Source organism: Filicampus tigris, chromosome 8 (genome assembly GCF_054856515.1).
Source record: "Filicampus tigris isolate MCC_2025a chromosome 8, RoL_Ftig_1.0, whole genome shotgun sequence".
Lineage (NCBI taxonomy): Eukaryota > Metazoa > Chordata > Actinopteri > Syngnathiformes > Syngnathidae > Filicampus > Filicampus tigris.
In genome coordinates, this window is record NC_141224.1 from 25,298,500 (window position 1) to 25,324,349 (window position 25,850).

Below are 25,850 nucleotides of genomic sequence, written 5' to 3' on the forward strand. Positions count from 1 at the left end.
TGGAGTTTTGCCAGAGACTTTTAATTTAAGACCGGAAATACCAATGACAGTGGCAAGTTGCAGCTACTTGAATGTCCCTGTTCACTTCATGTTGGCCACAAAATCCTCGCCCTTCTTGATGGAGCCCTTCAGCTCATCAATGGCGTCTGCCACCAGCTTCTCCTCGAAGGCGGATAGCTTGCCGAGCCCAAGGTTTTTCTCAATGCCATTCTTGCCCAAGAGGAGAGGTGTGGCGAAGTACTTGCACTCTGTCTCCTCTGACCTGACAAAGGCGCATTCTACCACACCCTCCTTTCCATTCATGGCATCCAAGACGGAGAAGGTGAAGCGGGCGCCGGCGTACGCCATGGAGAGGGTAGCAGAACCAGCTCCGGCCTTGGCCTTCACCACCTCTGTGCCGGCTTCCTGGATCCTGCCGGTCAGGGCCGACAACTGGTCTGCGGGGAACTCCACTTTGGGGGTGCACTGGGAAATTAAGGGAATGATGGTCTTCCCTGCGTGACCCCCAATGACAGGCACACTCACACGGGCTGGGTCAAGGCCTTTCAGCTCAGCAACAAAGGTATTGGCTCTGACAATGTCCAAGGTGGTGACACCAAACACTTTGTTAGGGTTGTATACGCCATGCTTCTTCAGGACCTCCGACGTAATAGGGATGGTGGAGTTGACAGGGTTAGCAATAATGCAGATCATTGCTTCAGGGCAGTTGCGAGCACAGGCATCGGCCAAGGTGGCTACGATGGTAGCGTTGGTGTTGAAGAGGTCGTCACGAGTCATGCCGGGCTTTCTGGGCACACCAGCCGGGATGACGACGACTTCGCAACCCTGTAGTGCAGCATCGAGCTGGTCGGGACCCATGTGGCCGCTGACCTGGGCTCGTGTCTCGATGTGGCTCAGGTCCGCAGCCACTCCAGGAGTGTGAGCGATATCATAGAGGGAGAGTTGACTCACCAAGGGGCTGTTCTTGAGCAGCAAAGACAGCGGTTGGCCTATCCCGCCAGACGCACCCAGCACAGCCACTTTGGCGTGCTTCTGCGACGAGGTGGACAAGCTTCTGGTGAGCCTGATCGTAGGTCTTACGGCGCGTGAAAACATTTTGCGATTGTTTTCGTTTTCTCTTAGCGTAGCTGAAAAGTAATACCCAATACACCCCTCTCGTCTGTGACACCAACGTCCTCTAGCTGCTAGCGAACATGAAGAGACGGTAGCTATGTGCGTTTGAGAACTCTCGCGTGATCCTACGTCACGTCAGCTTGCGTAAGATCGCTTTCCGCTGCGTGTGGTTAATCTTTTAGCAAAAAACAAATAAAAAACGTAACGCATTATGGACTACAGTGAAAGGAGCATCTCTATTTACTACTTAACTGTTATGTATAATTACTTTATCACGTAAAGTACAACACTCCACATCGAAACACTTACGTTAGCACTACTTTATTTCAAGCAATTTAGCTTTTTTTGCTTCCTCCGTTTGATTTGACGTATTTTTGATACGCTTTTCAATATCAATCGGAAACCCGGGTTTAACAATAAAATAACGAACACACCTACTTTTAACGTTTGTACAAATTAATAATTTAATCCTACCCTGATATAACGAATAAAAGTGTTTTTTGGAGTTGTTTTTTGTTTTTTGTTTTTTTTAAGGCGTCTGTATTCATTTAGGTTTGTAAACTGGAACGTCAACAACTCGGATGTGACGTAATTTAAACATCAGAATTCCGAGGTAAATTGAATGCGTCACCCCTAGCTTCTTTTTATACGGTGGAAAACAAACCCAGCAAACATTGGAATTTGTTTGATTGACGTTTGGAATTGGTGCCCCTTTATTTAAATTTAACTATTCAGAAGAAGTGGACAACGACATTTATCAGTACGGTATGTACGAAGCAGCTGCCTTGGCTGAGACGCTAGAGCAAAGGTGCTCCTTGTTGTTAATGTCGACCTGCTAAAATAAGCTAGCGCCATCACATGAACCCCGTCTATTTGCTGGAGTCAAATTACTGTCCTGAGACGAGCTAGCCGTAGCAACTAGCAATATCGTTAATCGGGTCCACCATTAATACCCTTTATTAAAGTTTGCGATTTAGCCATTTGTTTGAACACACTTTCTTTGTTTCGTTTGTCAGACGTCATTTTATCTAGTGCATTTGGACTGTCATTCAACACAGTGAGGCTCATGTAAATATTACCTTGCTACCTCTTTGTGTCCTGTAGTTGGTAACGTAAGCTGCTTTTTCAGTGGCTATAACCTCAGCTGCTTTTTTTCAGTGCTAAGAAGCACTGAAAAAATTTCAATTTGGAGCGATTTGCGGACTCAGTTGGGTCCATGCAAGTCAGACAATTAACAGAGTGGCCCTTTGTTGAAAACACTCGTTCATGTTAGTAACAGCTGTGTCCAAATGCTGTGTAATGTCACGCGTGAAATGCATTTTACCAGGAGTTTCTAAACGTGTGGTTTGTCTTGACAAGGAAAGTTGAGTTTCAAAATTCCATACCTTCTTTTGGTTTACAAACAGGTCTAATTTGGAAGCTCCGCCAGCACGTCTCATGATACATGAACATTAAGGCGATTTAATGTGAGTATCCATGTTGTTAAAACCCATCTCTTGGTTGAACTTGTATACCACAAGGATGTCATTGATTTTGTTCTCGTTTTTTTCTGGGTTTTTTGTTTTGTTTGTGTGTGTGTGTGTGGGGGGGGGGGGTGCTACTTATACGGTCCACACCCACCCGCAAGAGGTGAAAACACAAGACTATGTCAAATTTTGTTTTAAATAGTTCACACACATACACTGTTTACCACTCACTTAAACTTATTAACGCACTTTTGAAAATGTTCTATTTGCTCGTTCTCACTCTCACTTACAGTTTTCCAAAGAGGCAAAGTGGAATGCATCAAGCTGCAATGCTAACATAATGCAAAATGGAATAGACCGAAATTAACATAGATGCTACAGTAATTATAAACCTTCAAACAGCTAGAATTGGAAACAGAGCAGGTTTCTGCAGGTTAGTAGGGGACCTTCTCTGTTTCTTTCAGTAGACCTCAGTGTTGACCAACATGTTGCGGTACTAAACTGAAGGTGCAGATTTGGAAGAAAACACTGAGAAGAAGAAAAAATGCTTAAATATTCACCTATATAGCTGGAATACGAACGATAAATCACAATTTAGCGAGATAATATCGTGCAGTGGAACCCCCACGGACTTCTGGTTCGACACCTGTGAATTTGCAGATTTGCGGATTTTTAATTTTCTAACTTTTTTTTTTAGCCAACCTCCTTTTTGGTGGGAAAATGCCTTTTGTCAATTTATACCCTCCTACAGTGTCTTGCGAAATTATTTCACACATTTCAGGCTTCAAACATATAGGTATCAAATTACTTTCTTTTGTGAATAATCAACACTAAGTGGGACTAAACGTGAAGTGAGACGAATTTTTTATGATATTTCAAACTTTATATCAAATAGGGGTGTGCAAAATTATTTGGCCTTCCTGAGATAATACTTTATAGAAGCACCTTTTGCTGCGATTACAGCTGCAAGTCTCTTCCAGTTTTGCAGATCTAGAGACTGACATTTTTGCCCATTCTTCCTTTCTAAACAGGTCAATCTGACATTTTTGTCCATTCTTCCTTTCAAAACAGATCAATCTCAGCAACATTAGATGGAGAGCGTTGGCGAACAGCAGTTTTCAGATCTTTCCACAGATTCTCAATCAGATTGATGTCTGGACTTTGACTTGCCAATTTCAACACCTGGATATGTTTAGTTTTAAACCATTCAATCGTAGATTTTTGTTTTTGTTTAGGATCATTGTCTTGTCGGAAGGTAAACCTCTGTCCCAGTCTCAGGTCTTTTGCGGACTACAACAGGTTTTCTTCCAAAATGGCCTTGTATTTGGCCCCATCCATCTTCCCATCAACTTTAACTATCTTCCCTGTGCCCGCTGAAGAAAAGCAGCCTCAGACCATGATGCTGCCACCCCCCTGTTATACCATCCATCCATCCATCCATCCATCCATTATCTGTACCGCTTCTCCTCACAAGGCCCCCTGTTATACATTTAGCCCAAAAAGTTCAATTTTGGTCTCATCTGACCAGAGCACCTTCCTTCTCCCATATTCGTTGTGTCTCCCAGGTGGCTTGACAAACTTCAAACGGGACGTTGTCTTTGAAAAAGGACTTTCTTCTTACCACTCTTCTTTAACCCATTAAGGCCAATGTTTGTAACACTAAAGTCGGGAGCGCTGTTGCGTGTTTCTACCTTTAAATCTGGGATAGCGTATACATCATTTTCTTTTTTTAATCCAATTCTCGGTCTCTTAGCCACTGAAATGCATCAGAATACACACGTGACAGTGTCGTGAGCGGTCGGTGGATGTCTGGAATTTTTTCCGGCAGGAATGGTGGACCGCCGTCGATTGCGGGAGCTCTGAAATAAGTAATGGCAGTAAAAAAGACGATGCGCTTGTAGACTTTAATTCAGTCATACGTGATATATGGTTAAGATATGTTTGTAGACAATGACGATATCGACGTGTTTGTAACAGCATACAGGATGGTAATTACTTGATTAAGAATATTGCTTCTCTTACACTAATAAAAAAATAGTTATTTTTACATCTTCGATTGAAACAGTAACGATTAATAAACTTCCTGTTTGAAAGCCACATGTATAAGCTTTCAAATTCTTTTGGAATTATGTTTCTATCTGCTACAGAGGCTGGGATATTATTTTGTAGGTGTTGAATTTTATTGTGCACCCCACTTTTCAGTTTTTTATAAAAAAAAAGAAAAAGTTTAAAATATATTTATTTCGTTCCACTTGGTGTTGATAATGAACAAAAATGTACATTTTGTATCTATAGTTTTGAAGCCTGACATGTGGCAAAAGATCAAAAAGTTCAATTGGGCCCAATAATTCCACAAGCCACTGTATTCAAGAATTGTGGGGGGTTAAAAAAAAACTCGAATTTATAATGGCCATCAGTTATACACAGATTTGATCCAATCCCCTACAAATGGCAGCAGTCCTCTGTATTATATAAATTGGTTGTTTGAAGTTTAAATTATCACTCCTGCCAGCAGAAGTCATGGCAATTAACTTTCGCTTTGCACAACAACAACAACAACAAGGATTGTACCTTTGACTGCAATGCAATGTGGTATTCTAGTTAAGGTAAACTGCTTTAAGACAGACTTCAAGAAAAACAATGTAGTTATTAGCCGACGTTTTGTTGCCCACGTTTGCTGTCAGTAGCAGAGCGCACTTCGCTCACATTCATTTCTGAATGCAGACGTTTATTGTCTGGCTTGTTCTGTTTTTTGGGGCACTGTTTTTTGGACCAAACGGCACATTTGAACAACATTCTGGGTTTTTGAACTGAAGCAGCATGCTTGGAGCGTCTTTCTGAACACACCCACAATGAGGGAACAGGTGTATTGGGGGCGACGAGCTTTAGGGCACATTCGGAAATATGCTCAGAGCGTGCACTACTTCACTTCAAGAGCCTTGTTGAAATGTTCCTGTTGGTTAATCAGAGTGCACCAAAAACAGTGCCGGTGTACGTTCCCGGCACTGCAAACTGGCCCTAATCCTAATGTTCATGGTATTCGTTTTTTGTAAAACAAATTTTCCATTAAAAAAAATAAAATAAAATTGACCCAGAAGGAAGAAGAATACCCGGCAAATAGCGAGGTAAAACTGCAATAGATTACGATTTACGGCCACAAATGAAAACCCGCGATAGTTTATAGCCGCAATAACCGAACCGCAATGTTGCGAGTGAACACTACACACACAGACACACAATCTATTTTTAGTTTTTCTGGGTGGCATTTCTCCTTTTGTTTAGTTGTCCTTCTGGTAGCCTTCCGTCTGTAACAATTTTTTTTCTCGTTTCAATTCCCAGTACGTGCTAAGGATGGCTAGTTGTGGGGAAGTAGACCACTCTGTTAGCTCACTTCCCCCAAGTAAGAAAGGCAACAGCAGCAGCAACGGCGCTGCTGGTAGTGGGAGCAGTGCCGAATCATCGTGTCCTGGCTCCAACAACACATCGCCAGCCCTCTTGGTACCAGAGTGTGCCATCTGTCTGCAGAGCTGCGTCCATCCAGTGCAACTTCCATGCCACCACATCTTCTGTTTCCTGTGTGTGAAGGGGGCGTCCTGGCAGAGCAAGCGCTGCGCTCTCTGCAGACAGGAAGTGCCGGATGACTTCTTGGAAAGGCCCACACTTCTCTCTCCAGAAGAGCTAAAAGCGTCCGCGGGGGGTCGGGGCGGGGAAGTGAGTGATCACGCCTGGTATTACGAGGGCCGCAATGGTTGGTGGCAGTATGACGTGCGAACTAGCCGTGAGCTGGAGGACGCTTTCTCCAAGGGCAAGAAGACGGCGGAGATGCTCATCGCTGGGTTTTTGTATGTAGCCGACTTGGAGAACATGGTGCAGTACAGGCGTAATGAGCACGGACGTCGACGCAAGATGAAGCGGGATGTTTTAGATATTCCCAAGAAGGGAGTGGCTGGATTGCGTTTGGACACTGAGGGTGTCACGGGGGCAATCGGCGCAGCGGGTAGAGAAAACTCCGCTGATGGAGCCGATACCACAGCAGCTGGCGCGCAACATCAGGGCACTGTCATCCCTTCTGCTACGCCAGCCCCTCTGCCCAGCGCAAGACCTCCGACTAACTCGGGCGGTCAACCTGGCAGCGGCAGCAGCCCCCCTCTAGAGGACGCTCTCTCACAACTCCAAATCAGCCACAGGCCCACTCCATTTCACGAGCGATCTGGGGGAGGTGAAGGAGAGGAAGAAGACGAAGAGGACGAGGCTTCACCCTCCAGGTCCTCTGACCATCACACCTCCGTGGACGAGTCCGGCTCCGGAGACTGGAGTGATGATGAGGAAGAGGATCATGATGAAGGGGAGGGGGGGGGAAATGGTGAGCATGTGGAGCCATGGGAGGATCGCCCACAGAGGCAAAGACTGAACCCAGAGGACAGAGCCCTCCCTGGCGCAGAGTCCATTTCCCCCCCTTCGTCGTCAACAAGTGGAAGGTCCCGAATGCCTGATGGTCAGTGTACAGTGACTGAAGTGTGAAGTTTTTCCTTAATCAAATAACTGTTTCGTTCCATTAATTTATTCTATCCTTTGTGCTCTCATTCATTGCTTCACTGCTCAGAAACTGATCATGTTTTCGAGCAGCTCTGTTTGACAGGTAGCCTGTGAAGTCACAAGCCTAAACACTTTTGGAGTAATCTGGCTAACTGTGACATGCGAGAGGGAGCATGAATGAGTCATTTGCAACTGCATCGTTCTCCACGTGAATAGCGGCATTCTAATAATCTTTAACTCTCTCGGCTAACTTGACACACATGGAACTCAACATGTGGCACTGACTCTTGACTAACTCCCAACCGCCCCGATTAGTTTGCTTCAGAATTAGCAAATTGTGAATTCTCAGTGCACTTTTATATGGGAAATCATCTTGAGGCAGGCTGTTTTCTCTCTATCCTTCATGTGGAACAAAGTTCACATTTAATATCTTAAAACAGGAAAGTCTACTGAACTGTTTTACTGCCCATGAGTTTGGATATCTGATCACTCAACTGCTGCGAAATATTAGATCATATTAGAGATTTACACTAAAATTCTTCAACACTTGAAGTAATTGGAACTTTAATGTGAAGTATCAGTGTTGTACATTTAGATGTTGGCTACAACCCGAGTGTTCTCACTGGTGTATTGCTAAAATAGAAAGTTAAACTGGTGCATGTTTGAAGAGAGAGTTATTTTAACGCTACATGTGGCAAGAAGCTCTTGATATTTTGGGTTTGGTGTGGATAAATGTTCTCCTGTTTTGACATTGGTTTTAAATCCAATATTACGTGCAACATGTGAGGCAGTAAAACGATCATGCCACTCCACATCACAAAAGTTTGAAGTTTTATTCTACGTGCTTAGATTGTCTCCTTGGATTTTCCATTCTGAATGATTTTTTTTGTAACAGTTTTTGCTTGGCAATTTTTTACTTGGTTTATAAATTAATAAATGGTCATTTCATCATTCTAACAGCGTCTTCTTTTTACATTTCTAACATGTGTCACACATTTGTATTCCTTTACAATAGACATTTTTTCCCCTTCCACAAATAGCTCTACTTGAGTCAGGGCGGAATGATTACTCTATCACTATTAAACGCAATCCTACCTGAAAATTCAACACCTGAAGCAGAAGTGCCCAAGTCCTATCCTCGAGCCCCTTTCCAGCCTGTTTTACTTTTCCCTCCTCCAAGCACACCTGATTCAATTGATCAGGATCATAATCAGACTTCTGCAAAGCTTGCTGATAAGCTAATTGTTTCAATCAGGTGTGTTGGAGGAGAGAAACGTAAAACAGGCTGCATAGGTGCTCGAAGACTGGATTTAGGCACCCCTGATCTAGAGGGAGGAAAAACATTTCAGAATTCTAGCTTCACAAAGGCTAAGATCCGATTTTGCTTTTATAAATGCAAATTTCAGCCAAGGTCTCAAAACATACTTTGGTTAATGTAAAGCTGAGACCTTGGTTTGACCTGTAGTTCCAATCCACTGTCATGTAAAACACAGTGAAAAGTAAATGTATACAGACATGAGATACTCCCTTTGGGTGTTTTGAATATCAAATAAATATAGAAAATAAGTTAACAAATAGTATTTAACAATTAAACTGAGAAGAATGTTCACCATGTCTTTAAGGCGGAAGTCAACGCAAACATATTTTTTTCACGAATATGTTCTATGCAAGCCCACTACTTGAAACAGGGCATTCTGATAAATATTGGGTTTGTGGAAAATGTGTTAATCCACTCATTTTTAGCCATCTCTGGGGGCGGCCATTTTGTCTTGTGTCGACTGAAAATGACATCACAACTGCTCACAACGACTAATCACGGCTCAGCTCCAGAAAACAGGTCAGCTGTGATTGGTCGTTGTGAGCAGTTGTGATGTCATTTTCAGTTGATAGTACACAAAATGGCCGCCCTCAGAGATGGCTTAAAACAAGTGCATTTTGCTGCTTAATTTATATTCCACAAACGCAAAATGAATCAGAATGCCGTGTTTCAACAAGTGGGCCTGCTGGGAACATATATTCTTGAAAAAAATATCTTTGGGTTGACTTCCGCTTTAATAAAAATCAAAGAAACTCCACTAATAAGGTAAGGTCATGGATAAGATGAGAAACTAAAAACTTACAAGATGTGCATTTAATATTTCCCTCATGAAGTGGGCACTCTGCTACTCTAAACAGTATTAATGGAACACGCTCAGAACAGTTTCAGGTCAGCTGATAAATGACAGACAAGATCCAGTTTCTAAAACTAAGATGTAATGGTCAAATGAACATGAGTGATTTAATTGAATGGAAGTATATATTTATCCATGACATTGTCTCTTTGGATGAACATCATCCTAGTTTTTAAAATGCACAGCAGCAAGTTTTTTTTTTCTTTTTTAATTCCAAGTTTGACCTGCATAGTATACACTGTTGGGTTGATTGCAATTATGCAAGTCTTTTAAATTTGACTGGTCAACATGATGTGCTTATTTGTATTTAGACTTGCTGGTTAGTGCCTTCAGGTTGGTTGGACCACCCCAAACAGTAGCAAAGACCTCCTTCTCAGTCCTCAGAGCCTCCGTCAGAGGGAGCTCTCTCCCTGACAAGGCTACCTTTTTAATAGCCTGGATTACTGCTGGTGGCCCTTTAGTGTAGTGACTGAGCCACTTTTCAGCCTGCTGTTGGACAGTCCCCACACCTTCCTCGATCTGAGGGTCTTTAAGAGCTCCATCTGCAAGCCCAATCCGGAGGCCGAATTCAGGATCCACTTTGGAAGCACCACAGAGCAACTTGAGGGAATTTTGGCTTCCAACAAGATGGACGAGTCGAGCAGCTCCGCCCCAGCCTGGGACCACACCCATGTGTTTATGGACAAACTGGATCACACTGCCAGGTGCCATTAATCTAAAAAAGAAGTATCAGATGCAAATAATTATACAAGCAAGATCAGGTTATCTGTTTTACGTGAAGGTATGCATATAAATTAATAATTGGGACAAAATTTGAGTGCATTTCCTCTCTTCCAATCAAAGTTCGCAAAGGTCCAATCAGAAGTCTCTAAAAGATTATCTTGTGGTGTGCAGTGGGTCATCATTCCTCCCTGATCTGCTCGGAAAACAGTCGAGGCTGACATTCGTAACTGGAATCATACCATTTAATGTGCTGACACCAATTTACTCCACTACAAGCGGCTAGAATCAAAAATTAAAATACAAAAATAGAACTATAAAGTAGTTACAACCTTCAAATTTCTCTCTGTGATAGGATCATGGATCATGAGAGGGAAGTCTATCTATGGGATCTATTTATCTATGTATCTGAATTTCACATTGTTTCTCAGGCAAATAGAAGGGGCAAGAGGTTGTGTTGAATGTTTGTACGTGTCATTTACCACAATCAAAATGACGAGAGGAGTTGAAAATTAGAATGTAGTTAATACCATGTAAGATAACTAACAGTAACTTATTTTTCTTTGTATTTTCCAGTCATCTGTGGCACAATGATGGTTTGGTGTAAAACACTCGCAGTTGGGCGATATTTTGTATGTGTAATCGTGCGGTGTGCTGTGCTAGTCATCTCAAGTACATCACACACTTTTAAAAGCAGTAAGCAGTGAAGCACCCATAAACCATTTTTTCCTTGTCATGTGTAGGATCTCTAACATTAAAAAAACAAGATTAAGATGATAAAAATTGGTATGTGTGTACCTGAAATCACAAGCAGTAGTAAGTTCTGCACCTCCACCTAGAGCTCTTCCCTCCACAAGAGCAACAGAGATCAGAGGCAGCCTGCACTGGGAACACCACATACAATATTGTGATCCAATTACATCAAATAAAATAACACAACAGTTTTAATCATGCGGCATAAAAACGGCCCCTTGCCTGAGTAGTCTTGTTAGAACATTCTGCATAAACATACACATCTTCATGCCATCCTACGAGACAAAAGCAAACATCACTTTAGGATAGACAAATAATTTGCTTCCAGTATAATGCAATGCATGCATTAAAGTGAAGTCAACCCAGACATATTTTTTTTCCAGAATATCTTCTATGCAGGCCCACTACTTGAAATACGGCATTCTGATTAATATTGCGTTTGTGGCAAAGCAGCAAAATACACCCACTTTTAGGGGTCTCATGGGGCGGCCATTTTGTCACTTCTGTCGACTGACGATGACATCGAAGTATAATGTAATGTAAGCATACCGTTCAGCCTGCAAGCCTCTATTCTATTTTTATTTTAAATTGTTCGTCATTTATTTTTTAAATGACATGTCTGTTCTTGGTGTTGGATTTTACAAAATATATTTCCTCCCAAAGTGCGACTTATATATGTTTTTTTTTTCTTCTTTATTGTGCATTTTATGGCTGGTGCGACTTGTACTCTGGGGCGACGTATAGTCCGGAAAATACGGTAGTCAGAATGCCGTACTTAGACTAGTGGGCCTGCATAGGACATGTTCTGGAAGAGAATATGTTTGGGTTGGCTTCCTCTCAGTAAAGTGGGATTAGAAATTTTAAAAAGAATAAGAATAGTTTGATGTGAGGACCCCGTACATGACAATGGAAAAATTTCCCTTTGAGTTCTTAAAGGGAAGTCAACCCTAACATATTTTTTTCAAGAATATGTTCCCAGCAGGCCCACTAGTTGAAACACGGCATTCTTATTAATTTTGCGTTTGTGGAATATAAGTTAAAGGGACGGTGGGGCCAGGATGGCCATGTTTTCACTAACAAGTTCATTTTGTATATTTTTTGATCAGGAAAATGAAAAGAGTTGTCATTTTCTATTTTATAAAAACATTTGGGAGAAATTAGGAAATAAGTGACTCCATGAAAACCGCCTCTTTTTAATGCCACGCAACCTACCGTTCTATACTTGTTTGGTCGGAGTCACTGGGGGGACTGATTACAAAGTCTCCATTGGAAATCATTGTACTTTCATTGCTTATAACGTCCAAAAACGGCAATTAATTGGCACCAAAATGTATGTGGACATCTCTACTAATGCCCACTTCAACATATCAAAAGGATTAACCTCTCCGTGGCTGATTTATATGAGAATGAGGAAATGTAGAAGTGAGCAGAGCTACATAGGTTTAGGCTGGGACCAGCGCACACTGCTTCTTTGCTTAAAATTTAAAAAAAATTTTTTTAAATGCTTCTTTGCTGATCACGGTTAGGATGGGCGAGGCATTAAACACCAGTCAGGATATTTACAGAGACTGAAGTGGAAATGAGACGTGCAAATTTATTTGGATGAGGAATGGCACTAGTTTTTCGACCGACAATACGCCGTCCACAATGGAACATAACAGCCGAAATGGTGCGTTGAACTGATTTTATTTTATTTTTTAAATATGTTTTTTTGAAAAGATGACAAGTCAATGGTACATTTTTTAGAAAAAATAAGTAATAGCGAACCATTCAAGTGATATTCTGAGAAATTACACCAGAATAAAAATACACTAACAATAAAGATCTCTTGATTTTGTAAATTATTAAGACAATGAAACCTTTAAACACTCAGCAGCAATAGCCTATGACACACCTAAGTATTCAAGTTAAACACAAGTTGTCATTACAGTACATGTATACACTTTTTGTGATAAAAAAAAAAATACAATAACAGTTAGTTATTGCTAACTATATTAAAACTCTTTTTATCATGAAAAAATACAGTAACTTTTAAAGTTACTTTAAACTTTAAAAAGTTTTAATGAAATTGTATACACTTTTTAGGCATTGAAATCTTTGAATGTTCAACAGCATATTGTATCGAATTGGGTTATCTGTGTTGTGGTCGGATTTATGTGTTGCTGAGTTGTAATGTTTCCGAGGTTCATGAATGAATGGGTCTGTTGCCCACAAGTGACCTACAATGCGTCTCCCTGTGGCAATAATGCCACTTATACTGCGCTGTGACAGTAACGCATCATGCATAAGATGCAGCTTGGGTGCCATACAGCCCAAACTCGGTCGCCCGTTTATTATCGGTCATAGCTTTCCGCATGTTCCGCGCATTATAGCTCAATACCACGTGTATTTTGTCTTTTGGAATACATATGCCTCGTTCAAATATTGTCATTAAAAGCAGTACGAGAGTGAAAAACTCCCTTGTTAGACTCAACCTCGATTCAGGACTGACATCTGAGTACCATTTAACACTTGTAGAACTTAAACAGGATAATAGGCCTTCTTTGAGGAAACTTTCGATGCAACAATACACTGTCTGGTGGAGCTACGTCTGTGAAGTATTTGCGTCCCGGTAGCACGTAGCTAGCGAGGCTCGAAGTGGGCGAGCAGTCGGCGGAATCCAGTGTCTTCCACCATCGAGAATGGTTGGTCATCAAGTCCGATAAATTTCATTATTTTCCTGGTTATTTGCGTTGCTTTTTGCCTGTCGCGGTGATATGTGTTTGAGTCTGTCAGCATGGGCTGCCTTAGCTGCTGTTTCATTGCTGCTGCTGTGTCAATTAGTGTTGGGTCGTTCGCGAACGATTCGTTCAAAAAGAACGAATCTTTTCAGTGAACGTGAGTGAATGGATCACTTCCTGAAATGATTCGTTCTTTTCTCAGTTCATTTGAGCTCAGCCACGCGCATGTTGTCAATCTTCGCGATCGACCAATCAGCAGCCAACATCAGATATAAGTCGGATTTACTGAACATACTGCCACGCTATTGGCGTTCACGAAGGAATCAGTGATGTAATTTCCCGTTCACCAACGATTCGGTGAGTCGGTGAGTGAACGGGTCGCTGCGAGAATCAGTGATGTAATTTCCCGTTCACCGACGATTCAGTGAGTGAACGTGTCGCTGCAGGAATCAGTGATGTCATTTCCCGTTCACCAACGATTCGGTGAGTGAACGTGTCGCTGCCATTTCTTGTTCATGCAAACGAGAACTCCATGCAGTCAGTGAGTGAACTGAGTTTTGCGGGGCTGAATGATTCGGTGAACGATTCTTTTGAACGATTCTTTTTGACGAACTGATTCTAATGATTCAGTTCACTTAAAAGAACTGTTATGCCTATCACTAATGTCAATACAGTGAGCCTCGTAAACTCACCATAGTCTTCCAATTGCTTGTTCTTCTAATGTCGGATTAAGTTGGTTGTGTTGAAACTTGTGGCCATGCTCCCGCCGCGAGGTACATTTTCGTGGCATATATTACAAGACGCAAACTACGCACAGCAGTTAGCAGCACAGACATGCTTGTCTGTTTGTTATTGCCGTGCACCTCCACAGCGTGCAGAGGGGGAGGGGAGGGGGTGGGGGCGCAACACTGCAAGCAGGCTGGTCTCATGTCTGTAGGCTGCGATGCATGAGCTGCGGGTGATCAGATTTTTTGACGGCAACAAAAGGCTTTGATCGAATATGCCGATCACGTAATTTTTCACGAAAATCGGCCAGTCATTATCGGTGCCCGATCTATCGGATCATCCCTAATATCAAGTGCCCTTGTTGCACAGTCGAAAACAGCTCCAGCAAAAAAATATATAAAGATCATCTACTCGTTATGACAAAGCAACTGAAAAGACAAACAAAAAAAGAGTAATTGTTCAGAATAGTTTTAGAGACTAAAAATTTGCCGGCTTTGATGGCAAGGGAAGCATTGTGCTTAACCTGTTGTTACTCAACCCGCTGGGTTAATCTTTTAAAGTCATACTTGGGGTTTGGATAATGCTTTGACAGCATTGAGGTCAGATCCAGAGCAGAAAGTTCCCGCAGCACCCTGGACTATGAGGCCTTTTCCATCTGCCCACTGCTCCAGTTGGCTCACTTTTTCCTCCAGCTGCACCATCATGGTACCTGGGATACAACAGCACAATACAGTGTACTGAACTAAGGAACACATTTTACATTAAAAAAAACTCACAACGCACCACCAAACAAATGTCAAAAGACAAAGGTTGGTATACCGGTTTCATTATGTAATTTAAGCCTTGAGAAAGAGCATTTAATTTAATTGTCTGTGCTTTTGTCATTATATGCTTCTGGCATAAATAGATCAACAAAGATTTGTAATGAATAATTTTGGACCAATTAAATGAAAAGCGATACTTTCCCACAGCACACACCAGATGATCACTTATGGCACATTAAAGTGCTGCAGCACACTGGGTGGGAATCACTAGTTTAAAGGGCCGCTAATGTGAAGATCTCTTTTTGTTACGGTTTTTATTCATAAATATGCATTCCCCCACCCTGACTAAGTGCCCAAAGTTGTGAGAGCAACTATCCATGTTTCCCTTTTCTATGACCGTTTGTATCAACGTAGCTCAATCAGCACTGACAAACGGGCCGTTTCAGCAGCCTGCAATTATATACGTCACTAACCACACACTAACACGCCCCTTTTTGGTAGTACGTCCCTCACTAAGCGCGAACTCCGCCCTCAGCCGGCATACAATTAAGTCGCTTACGCGGGACAAGATGGAAGCCAGAAAAGCCCGTCAGAGCTGCTTTGTACCAGATTGCCCAAAGGACAACAAACACCTTTTTCTTCTGTTCTGGTTGAGGTTTACTTATAAATCGAATGTGCCCAAAGACCTCCCAAAACGTGTGTTAGTTTGTGGCAAACATTTTGCTGATGACTGTTTCAGCAATTTGGGACAATACAAACGTGGATTCGCTGGACATCTTTGGCTTTGCCCGGGATCAATACCCACTCTCTTTGGAACTGGAAGTAACCCTGTCTAAGTAAGTCTATTTTCTGAACAATTTCCTTCAGATGTGATATATTGTGGACTTGTTTGAGTCGTTAGCTTCGCGGCTAACAGCTCAACATCGATGCTATCTCAAAGCGTGTGAGTATATCACGTGTTGTGAAACTCTATACAGTTATAAACGAATGCTCTTTGTAATTTAGCTTTATCAATGTCTCTTTACAATCCTTGAAGTGAGATGCTTATTTGCTAATGTATTTCCGAATCTCGTGCTGCTGTCAACATTGTTTTTGTCTGTAATCAAAAACTAAGTTGGCATGCTAAAATGTTTAATTCCTGACTCTTTCTCCCAGCAATCTATATATTGTAGCAAGTTAAACAAGACAGTTGAGTGATCAACACAGTTTTTATGCTTTTTATATTTGTAGTTAATCTGTTTTATTTGTTTTATTCAATGTTTTGGTAACAGGCCAGCACAACTCAAGTCAGTCCAATCATTTGCTCAGCAGTCCCCCATTCAAGTAGCAGTGGTTCAACAGGCCATTGTTAACCCCCCTCAAGGAGTTTTGCCTGCCAGACCGACATATTACCCACACGTTGTGTAGGGACTCAGCTGGCTTCGAGAACACTGCAGTCTCACTTCAGAAGTAAAGGTATGAACAACGTCCAGTCTCCTTTAGAATGTTAAGATCACAAAGCAAATAAATAAGTTTATTTGTGTTCAATCAATGAAAGCAGGAGTGCTTCTCGGATGTTTGTACTTTTCTCAAAAATGTCTCTTTGGTGCTCTTCAGTCAAGGGATCAACACAGGACTTAAAAAAAAGAAAAATAGAAACAGGGGCACTCAAAGTTATTTTGAATTAAAAGGCCTTTATTTTAACATGGCCAGTTGGAGAAAATGCCTACGCGTTTCAGCCGTGGTAGGCCTCCATCACTCAAGCTTGCCCTGACGAAGGCCTATCAAGGCTGAAACGCGTCAAGGCCTTTTAATTCAAAATAACTACAGCTGTACAGTTTAAGGATTTTGGTGTTGGAACAGACAACACAGACTCTTTGTGGTTGTCCTCAACACCAGTGAAAAGACCTGCAAAAAGGCCACGTCTGGAAATTAAGGAAGAGCTTGAGGTGGGCCCATTGGAGGGCAGTTCTTTAGCGGACCTTTCAAAGATGCATGATTAGACTTATGATCCAGCCCAATCGGTGACATTTTCGTTTGACTGTACACTTCAGTCCTAAGTCCAATATTATTTGAGAATGAGTGATAGAAGGATTGTGTTGGCATACAAACATTATTTAGCGGTTCCGGCGACACTTAGGTTATTATAACATTATTGTGTGGTTGTTAGCATTGCTTTTGTGGTGCAAAAAAATGTTAGCTTAGCTGCCTTAAAGTGCAGTGGAACAATTAATATGTAGAGGAAATGTTTCATCTGCTCTACTGAAAATGATTTTTTAAGAGGTATTCTTAACCCCAGCACACCAGGTCTGTAAGTTTACAGTTTATGAGGATTGCATCATGCAGCTTTTCAATAAATGTCCGGTCTGCACTAAGAAATGTGATGTGAGGACCCAGGGGCTTGGAACGTATCCATCGGTGAAGCAGTCCTGCCCACATTGCACATTTTGCAGACAGTGGAATAGCCAACCTGTCATGGGGAGTACGCCGGCTGGGGAACATACACTTGTCTGCAGCTGTGTACCTGAATGGTGCTTCCTGCATTCAACTTGAAAAGGTAATTTTTTTTTCAAAATAAACATATAATTTTAAAGCACTCATAGAGCGCACACCTCTGCTTAGCAAAACAGTTTCCCCATATAGTATCCTTGACAGATTTTCTAGTTTTATTGTCCACAAACAAACACAACATAACCTGTTTGGTGGACGTAATAAAAATGTGAGTGGATTATTTTTACATCAATTTTTATTTCTTTCTTTTCCACACCAACAGGTCTTCAAAGCAATGAACCTCCAGGTTACTAAGTATGAAACATTTCGCGGGCATGCCAGATCTTATATTGAACCGGCAGTTGTTCATCACTGGAAAGTCCAGCAGGATGAGATTCTGCAGCGGCTGTGTGAAGAAGGCAAAGTTATGTTTGGCTGACATGAGGGCTGACTCCCCAGGTATTATGTTACTGGAATATTGCAAATATATGAAGACTGGAGACCGAAGTTAAAAAGTGCACACTAATTTCAATATTTGAACAAACTGTATTAACAGGTCACTCAGCAAAGAATGGGAGTTATATCATGATGGATCTCAAGACAAACACAGTTGTGGACTTGCAACTGGTCCAGGTGAGATTTTGAAAAGTGTTGTCGAGTGGAATGACCTTTGAAAATCAAAGTCCATTTTGTATTTTCTCATAATCTGATTTTTCTATGTTGCCAAAGCAATGAGGTTGGTGGTAGCTAACATATGGAGAAAGGGGGCCTTAAGAGGAGCCTGCACAGATGGAGTCGCGTGGCATCACCATTGACTGACTGCATTGTCACAGATCGTCATCGACAAGTGCAAAGGTTTCTCAGGGAGCGAAAGACAACACACTACTATGATGTCTGGCATATGGCAAAAGGTATTTATTTGGATTTTCTGTCTGTTGATAACGCCTCAGGTTTCCCCTCCTCACAGGTTAAGGGTCTGGGTATCATCCTTGACAGCACTTTATAATTCCAATAAGACATCAATGACATCACCCACTCAGCCTACTTCCACATGTGCAACATGAACCGTTTCAACACCTACCCCACATCAAACACCACCTAATTCCTTGTGAACATACGTCATCTGCCATGTGGATAGTTGTAACTCGAATCTCCTTTTTTCCAAATGGTCCAGAACTCTGCCACCGATATCATTACCCAAACTCCATCCTACATGGTAGTGCAAAAATGGCTTGTTATTTTACTGAATGGGTTGTATGTTTCTCTCACTGTAGGAATAGCAAAGAAACTGGATGTGATCAGCAAGACGAAGGGCTGCGAAAAACTCAAAAAGTGGATGAAGAGCATCAACAACCACATCTACTGTACATCTCGTCCAGAGGGAATTGCAAGGTGCAATGCGATTCTGAACCATGTGCGAAACATCCATACACATGAGGATCCTCTTTACCCAATTTGTGAGCATGAAATCCGCAAGACAACGGACTAAAACAAATGGCTCCAAGCAGGTATATTATCAATGCAGACAACTACACAGCTACCGTGAATTCCACTTGAGATCAAATTGTACTATAAAAGATATTATTTTCTAAAATGATTTTTCCATTTCGTTCACAGAATCGCCAGCTTTTGACAAATTGGCAAGGTTGCTTTAAAAAAAAAAAAACGAACGCTGAAGGATGTTGTAAAACTAAGCCCTCGCCTACAAACTTCATCTTTGGAATCTTTTCATTCCATCATCCTTCGTTTTGTCGTCAAAAATGTTATTTTTCCCTTCATTGGAATGCTATGCAGGTAAAAAAAAAAGTGTATATTTGACACTTGTGATTTAAATTGTATTCATTATTACTATTATTCACACATTTTTCGTAATGCTTCAGGCTATATTTGGCTGCAATGCATTACAATGAAAATGCTGAGCGACCACAGGCAGAGACAAGGGAAGGTGTGCCTCCCTTCAAACTTTCCTTTCCAAAAGCACTTCAGGGGGAGTGCAGAGCCAAACCTCTGAAGACAAAGTCAACGTATGGTAAGGGTTCATTAAATTCAAACAATTGTTTTGGGGTTTAAATGTATTTATCTATATATATATTACATGACATATGTAGAAAGACACAAAAATAAACACAATTTAACCAAAGATATTTGTCCTTGTTATATGTTACAGGTTATGTTGAAGACTTGATGGACCTCATTTTTGATGAACCATACACTGATGCAATGTTGGCCATCCCTGTGCCTGAGGACCCATCAGCCCAGTATGAGAGGCCCGACAAGGAGAAGGTTGTTGCGAGCTATGTGTCCAGGTTCAGGCGAGGGCCCGTTTGAATCCGGTGTACTGGCTGCCGTCCTCTGGAAATTCAGAGCGGATGCGAAGGACCACACACGCTGGAATAACCACCCTGATTGTGCACCCAGAGTCCCCAGCACCACCTCACAAAAGAACGATATGCCAGATACCTGAAACGACTACAATACATTTTTTTTCAGTGTGGTTATTGCATGATTAATTTTAATTTCATTAATTTCTGTTACTAATATAAGATTTTTTTTTTCCTCACAATGTTGTTTATTCATAAGACTGTAAATTAAATCCTTCTCAAAACATATCTTACCGGTGAATTGTTCTGTAGTGCAGTGGCCCGTAAACTCCTCTGTAATTCTGCATAGCATTTTGCAATGAGTAGACATTCAGGCAGACAGGGTCCAATCCTGGATGGTCAACCATACACTGCAACTCTCCTTCAACTTCATGAAGTCTTCTCATGACCTTATGGTATTTTTGAATGGTATGTATAATATTGAGGTGTGATACAAATAGCAAATTGGTATTCAGAATCGTAGTGGAATGATGCCATGGAAATTTCCCGACAACAAATATTCTCTGCTTCTGTTGGCATAGTGGCACACACAGAGGCACCTATCAAAAAGCACATGGTAGATGAGATGAGATTATTTAGTACTGAATAGGCCACATGGATAAAACACAGTGAAATTTGCCATTTCCATAGTTTGCATAGAGCAGTTAGTTTTGTATTACAAGTGGATGCACTTGATTTGGGTACAATTTACAGTGGTTACATCACTTACATGTAATAAACAGAGCCCTGCCAGCTTGCGTGGAGCAGTTAATTTTGTATTACAAGTGGATGCACTTGATTTGGGTACAATTTACAGTTATTACCTCACTTGTAATAAACAACACCGCCAGCTACACAGATTAGCGCTATGACTAGCTAATGTTGTATTAACCTAAACAACCAAACACAATTGACAACTAACCATTCTGATACGTCCTGCTGTAGCCGTCGGGTCACTTCTTCTGGTGACTCACCGTCTGGGTCGGATTCAGGATTGTACTGAAATGCACGTATTGTGCGTTCACTGTGTTGAGCCATTTATGTCAAGTCTCGCATCGGCAACAAAAGCTAACTTCGATGTGATGACATAGTTGACCAGAGGCAATCACCAGATGCTAACATACGTACAAGTAACAACAATATACTTCTACATACTACATGAGTTGCACTAGTACAGAATATTGATATATCCTTGTCCAGCATATTTGAGGAGACTGAAGTGTGACTGGAGTATAGCTGAACACACACACAAAAACATGTTGCTGATTGGGCACCTAATTTAGAAATAGATTTGATAACTGTCATTAAACAGACAATACTGTCATAATGCCTATTATAATAACATTTTGTACATAAACGTGGCATTTGGTGATCACCTACTGATGAGCACAAAAGCATGTGTCAATAATTCATTAAGTGCGAACGTTAAAGACTCAGTGTGTAAACAAGCACGCGGAGCAGGCATGCCCTGGCCACGCCTCGGCCGCGCCTTATCCACGCCCACCAAAATCTGCTCGCTTCATCCTAGGCTGTCAGTGACCTTCCTATTGGAGCCTATAATTCGACAACTAGGTGGCATTTCTTGAAAAAGTGTTTTGATACAGTGTGAGGGAATCCAGAGGATGTTTGTTTTTGTCACTGCAAAGGTCATATTAGCGACCCTTTAATAGCGAAGAGAACACAGGTTACGAGTTGATGTGACCAGATAGGGCAGGGGTAGGGAACTCCAGTTCGTCGAGAGCCAGCTGTGTTGAAGTAGGGAGAGATCCAAAAGAGGCATGATATGGCTCTCGAGGAACCGGAGTTGCCTACCCCTGCGATAAGGTATCCGGAGTGGTTCTTGAGAAACCTTACCGGTGAAGGCATTCATGTGCGATGGGTTGTTGATTTTGAGGATGCCAATACCACACTCCTGTTTGCAAAGATCAATGGAACCTCCAGGGAAGCCCAGCAGCTTGGCCTTTGTTTCCTCCTGGTCAAAGTCCATTTCGGTGTGAACTCTGCCACTCGTTTGTCTCTGCCACATCCTTGAGGATACATTATATGTTAAGTCACATTGAACTAGAAAACTTTTGAAATTGAATGACGTGTGAACATGAATGAGGTATTTATCTATACATAACGATAAAACAATGTGAGCGTGCATGTGTGAACAGCCCAAGTAAAAGAACTAACAAAAATAAATAACATCAGTTTGCTTCAACCTGAAACAGATAAAGCAGTGCATACTTAGGTATTATAACAATGAAGAAGCACACATTATATATTAGTACAGTCACGGACTATGGTTAGCAGACCAGTGTTTCCTCTAGGTTTTTTGGGTTGTTTTTTTAGCAGCGGGAGCAGGACATCATCCTAAATATACGATCTGCATGCTGTGCTGTGCCCCGTGCATAGAGAGCTTTCCGGAGCAGATAACTGATGTCGCGTGTTACTGTTTATAGGTACATAGAGCAGCGGAACCAATATAACATTGCCTACAAGCACCAACACAATTTGACTGGAGTGAAATAGCTCCACGAATGTTAGCTACATAATGCACAAAGTTGAAACACAACAGGGCGTGACTGACTGCCACCCGCTGCTTCAAGAAATCAAACTTAACGATGCACGTTAATACGTTGGACACAACAGGTTTTCAGTAAAACCGGGGGATATTAGTTAGTTAGCTGGACTTGGGATACTCCAGCTTTCTGCTTTCTCTCGTCTTCCAGTAGTACTCCTGAGTGACGTCACTTAATGTTCGTTCATGGCTGATGTGTTGCTGTGGTACGCCAACTCAGCTTTACAGAGGGTGCAGACGACCAACTCGCTCGACCTTTCTTTGAAATATGTCCATACTTTGGACGTTTTTGTCCGCTTTATATTGCAACTGGTCCAGGTGAGATTTTAACCTCCGCCATTTCTACTCTGCTCGCTTTGTTTACAACTGACGCAATGCACGTGTTGACACATTTACGTCATCGACACTCGTGCGTACGTACATGCCGTCAATATTTTACGTCATCGGCGCTTGACATCGACGGTATGTTGTGCGTCCCGACGTATTTACGTCATCGGCCACGTCGACTATGCCGGGACAGCTCTACATTGAACCAATATCAGATAATAGCAGAGCTGGGCAGTCCGTCCCTGGGGCAGACCGGTCGGACCCTCCGGCCCGGCCGGATGGCCATTTTTGGGTCGGGGGGTGGGGGCTGAATTTTTTTTTTTTTAAATGGCTGGACTAAGCATGGCCGGAAGTGGATTTTACTCCGGCCCACTAATAGGCGCTCATGCGTTTGACGTGGTCGCGAGGTGGCCAAATTTCATCTCAGCCTACTCGGTGAAAGGCTTCTTTTTAGGCTTCTTTCTACTCCCGCGTCGGCGCGAGCGACAACTGCCGCATTGATTCACATGACCAACGCATTGTGCTGTTGGCGACAGGTCTGTGACACATGCCACGCACACATAAGGAATTGTTGCTGATGTGATCGGTCCATTGTGTCACATGTTGCGATGACAGACAGTTTCCCACACGGAGAAGAGGAGAGCATGCAGCACGCAGCTCGTTGCTGCTGCAAAGCAAACTAGTTTGGCAATAAAATTAAATGCATCGTCTGGTCATCTCGGTCCCTTTATGGTTGTAGTAGGCACGATATCCATTGTTGTCACTGTCTTTTTGAAGCGACGCGGACCGACTTGGAACTCAACTGTTTCAAAACAACTTGTGTCCACGAGTATATTCAAGCTGCGCGCAGCACTGACTCAAGGATGACGCTGGCTCATCAAGGTGGAGTTCATGCACTTCTGGCGTCTTCCCTACTTCTGGAAATACGCCTTAGCAAACCTGCTGTGTATAGTGGTTTGCTGTTATGCTTTTATTTTGAAGGCCGTGAAGGAGGGGAAGTGTGCAAAATAAATAACTTGTCGACTGCGACTTCTGGCCGGCTGTTGGACTCAAATAATTATACAATACGACAAAACCAACCCTGGGGCTCACAATGAAAGTAAGCACACGCAGTTGGGTAAGTAGTAAATAACTAGTGGCGCATTTTGAAGCGTGTTTGAAGCATGTCCACAGCGGGTTTGAATAGTAAATTAGCCAGCTAATGATCCTTAAAAAGCCTTTGCCTTTAGCATCTCTCCCGCGGGGGCGTCAATCACGGACACTTTTTTTTTTGGGCCGAGGGGGTGATAATTTTTATGAATAAGGGCGGGAGGTCGCGGCCGGAAGGGTACCCAGGTCAAGGGTGGAGGGTCGCGGCCGGACGGGCATAAAAAGGGTCAAGTGCCCAGGGTCTGGATAATAGTCTTCCAAGGTTCTGCATAACTAATGTTGTCAACTTAATACTTCTCTGACAATGTCAAATTGAGCATTACTACGATTGTCAAGGCATTTTTTGTTTGTAATTGTATTTCACTGAATTGATGGTGAAGACTTACTAATGTCCAGTCTGTGTATTTTACTGAGAAAAGTCTCTGATACCTGGCCCAGCTGCCGCACACGTGGCTCTCCCTCAGGAGATGACGCCTTATTGCTTGGACAGCCATGATCCCTTTAGCCTGGACATGGAAGAAAAAAATGTTTACAGTGAAGTTTGTGGCCAAATACCGATATACTGCTGAAGCAAAACGACCATGATCATAAAAAACAATTTGACTGCAAAAAAAAGTGACTGTCGATTCACATTTTAATTAGAAAATGTGTGGGTTCCTCATGTGATTTGATAACAACGAATCTATCAAACACGAACAAAAACGGGACCCTCTGGATGTGTTACTATATTTTCCTCTAGTGAGCTACTTTAGTGTCATTTGATGGTTTGTACAATCACTTACTATATTAAAGCTTGTGCTATCGCGTAAAGACTGCATCAGCCTAACTCGAGGTCTAATTAGCAAAATAAATGTGATTAAAAACACATATGTAGATGCTGTGGGCAGGCTACAAAGAAACAGAGAGTTAAGGCGGATTTATATTCGTATTACGACAATGCAGTGACAAAAGAACCAAAACAAATATGCGATAAGAAAACACATTTTCACAAGACACAATGTGTTTGTATCAGATAGATAAAATGTTGTTTGGTGATAACCACATACACATTTTAAGTTGTTTTGTTGATCGGTTGTAGTGTAAGTCGATATCCTGTGCAAATTAGCATCTAACGGTCTCACTATTGCACCATAAATGTCCATAACCAACCTTGAAGTTGAACTGTGCTATTCCAAAAACTTCCAATGAACCGGAAGTCTTCTCCTTGTTTGATTTGAATGGCGCTTCGTAAACAGCATTCAGGCGCATTACCGCCACCTACCGAACTTGAGTAAGCTAGATGGTTTTCAATATTAACTGTTTTCCTCTGTGTTTACGCTGAATATTTAATTATTATGCTATAAACAATAGACTAAAACATTTTTGTACTCACTATCACAGTGAAACCCAGCGTTGAAATTATCATCTTACAATGTGATTGGTTAGGCGTAGAACATTTAAGGTAGTGTAATCAAGTTTTTTTTTTTTTTTTATTTGTATCAAAAACTACCCCAAATAGAACAGACACTCAGCATAATATGTGTAACATGAGACAGAGCCTGTGATGAGCCGCCACTGTCTATCATAGAAGTCATGATATGCACTGTTTCTACCCCTAGATGTCAGTAATGCCTAAGGCATGGAGTTCAATGCGGGCCTTGTAGTTAAAAAAAAAAAAAAAAAAAAAACATCAACCCGGAAATCGAGAGGTACTGACTATGGGGTTTCGTTTTGATACGTTAATTAAAGAATCAAATTAACAATAAAAAAATTTAATTAATGTAATTCCAATTCAGGTTTTCAATTAAATTGTTTGAATTTAGCTATTCAAATTCAAATGTGGCGGCACGGTGGTCGACTGGTTAGCACGTCCGCCTCACAGTTCAGAGGTCGTGGGTTCGATCCCGGCCCCGGCCCCGGCCTCCCTGTGTGGAGTTTGCATGTTCTCCCCGTGCCTGCGTGGGTTTTCTCCGGGTACTCCGGTTTCCTCCCACATTCCAAAAACATGCATGGTAAGTTGATTGGACTCTCTAA

The 25,850-nt window shown here is 42.0% G+C and overlaps 3 protein-coding genes and 1 long non-coding RNA gene across 10 annotated transcripts; 2 read left to right on the plus strand and 2 right to left on the minus strand.

The window, feature by feature from the left end:
- On the minus strand, positions 1-1,249 carry mdh2 (malate dehydrogenase 2, NAD (mitochondrial)). The gene has a single exon (XM_086038020.1). The coding sequence runs from the start codon at positions 1,093-1,095 to the stop codon at positions 82-84; it is 1,014 nt and encodes a 337-aa protein (XP_085894146.1). The 5' UTR covers positions 1,096-1,249; the 3' UTR covers positions 1-81.
- Positions 1,250-1,711: 462 nt separating this feature from the next.
- On the plus strand, positions 1,712-8,072 carry rnf146 (ring finger protein 146). 2 transcript variants are annotated; one of them, XM_086038018.1, is made up of 3 exons: positions 1,712-1,878; positions 2,520-2,579; positions 5,919-8,072. In XM_086038018.1, the coding sequence occupies exon 3, from the start codon at positions 5,931-5,933 to the stop codon at positions 7,098-7,100; it is 1,170 nt and encodes a 389-aa protein (XP_085894144.1). In that variant the 5' UTR covers positions 1,712-1,878; positions 2,520-2,579; positions 5,919-5,930; the 3' UTR covers positions 7,101-8,072. The 2 variants fall into 2 exon arrangements, with proteins under 2 accessions (XP_085894144.1, XP_085894145.1); XM_086038019.1 differs by having other exon boundaries at positions 1,717-1,921.
- A 941-nt stretch (positions 8,073-9,013) lies between these two features.
- Positions 9,014-25,077, minus strand: echdc1 (enoyl CoA hydratase domain containing 1). Of its 4 annotated transcripts, none has more exons than XM_086038864.1 (7): positions 24,987-25,077; positions 24,267-24,343; positions 21,653-21,825; positions 14,772-14,914; positions 10,982-11,034; positions 10,805-10,885; positions 9,014-10,001 (listed from the first exon to the last, which is right to left on the minus strand). In XM_086038864.1, exons 2-7 carry the CDS (start codon positions 24,329-24,331, stop codon positions 9,584-9,586), a joined length of 933 nt encoding a protein of 310 aa, XP_085894990.1. In that variant the 5' UTR covers positions 24,332-24,343; positions 24,987-25,077; the 3' UTR covers positions 9,014-9,583. The 4 variants fall into 4 exon arrangements, with proteins under 4 accessions (XP_085894990.1, XP_085894992.1, XP_085894991.1 ...); XM_086038866.1 differs by having other exon boundaries at positions 24,224-24,343; positions 24,987-25,013; XM_086038865.1 differs by having other exon boundaries at positions 24,224-24,343; positions 24,884-25,004.
- LOC147144161 (uncharacterized) lies at positions 15,427-20,474 on the plus strand. 3 transcript variants are annotated; one of them, XR_015087927.1, is made up of 11 exons: positions 15,427-15,618; positions 15,709-15,805; positions 16,241-16,424; positions 17,325-17,505; positions 17,722-17,897; positions 17,995-18,071; positions 18,168-18,349; positions 18,713-18,946; positions 19,056-19,232; positions 19,319-19,467; positions 19,606-20,473. It is a non-coding gene; the product is annotated as an uncharacterized LOC147144161 (long non-coding RNA). The 3 variants fall into 3 exon arrangements; XR_015087928.1 differs by having other exon boundaries at positions 15,427-15,805; positions 17,402-17,505; positions 19,606-20,474; XR_015087926.1 differs by having other exon boundaries at positions 15,429-15,805.
- Positions 25,078-25,850: the final 773 nt, after the last annotated feature.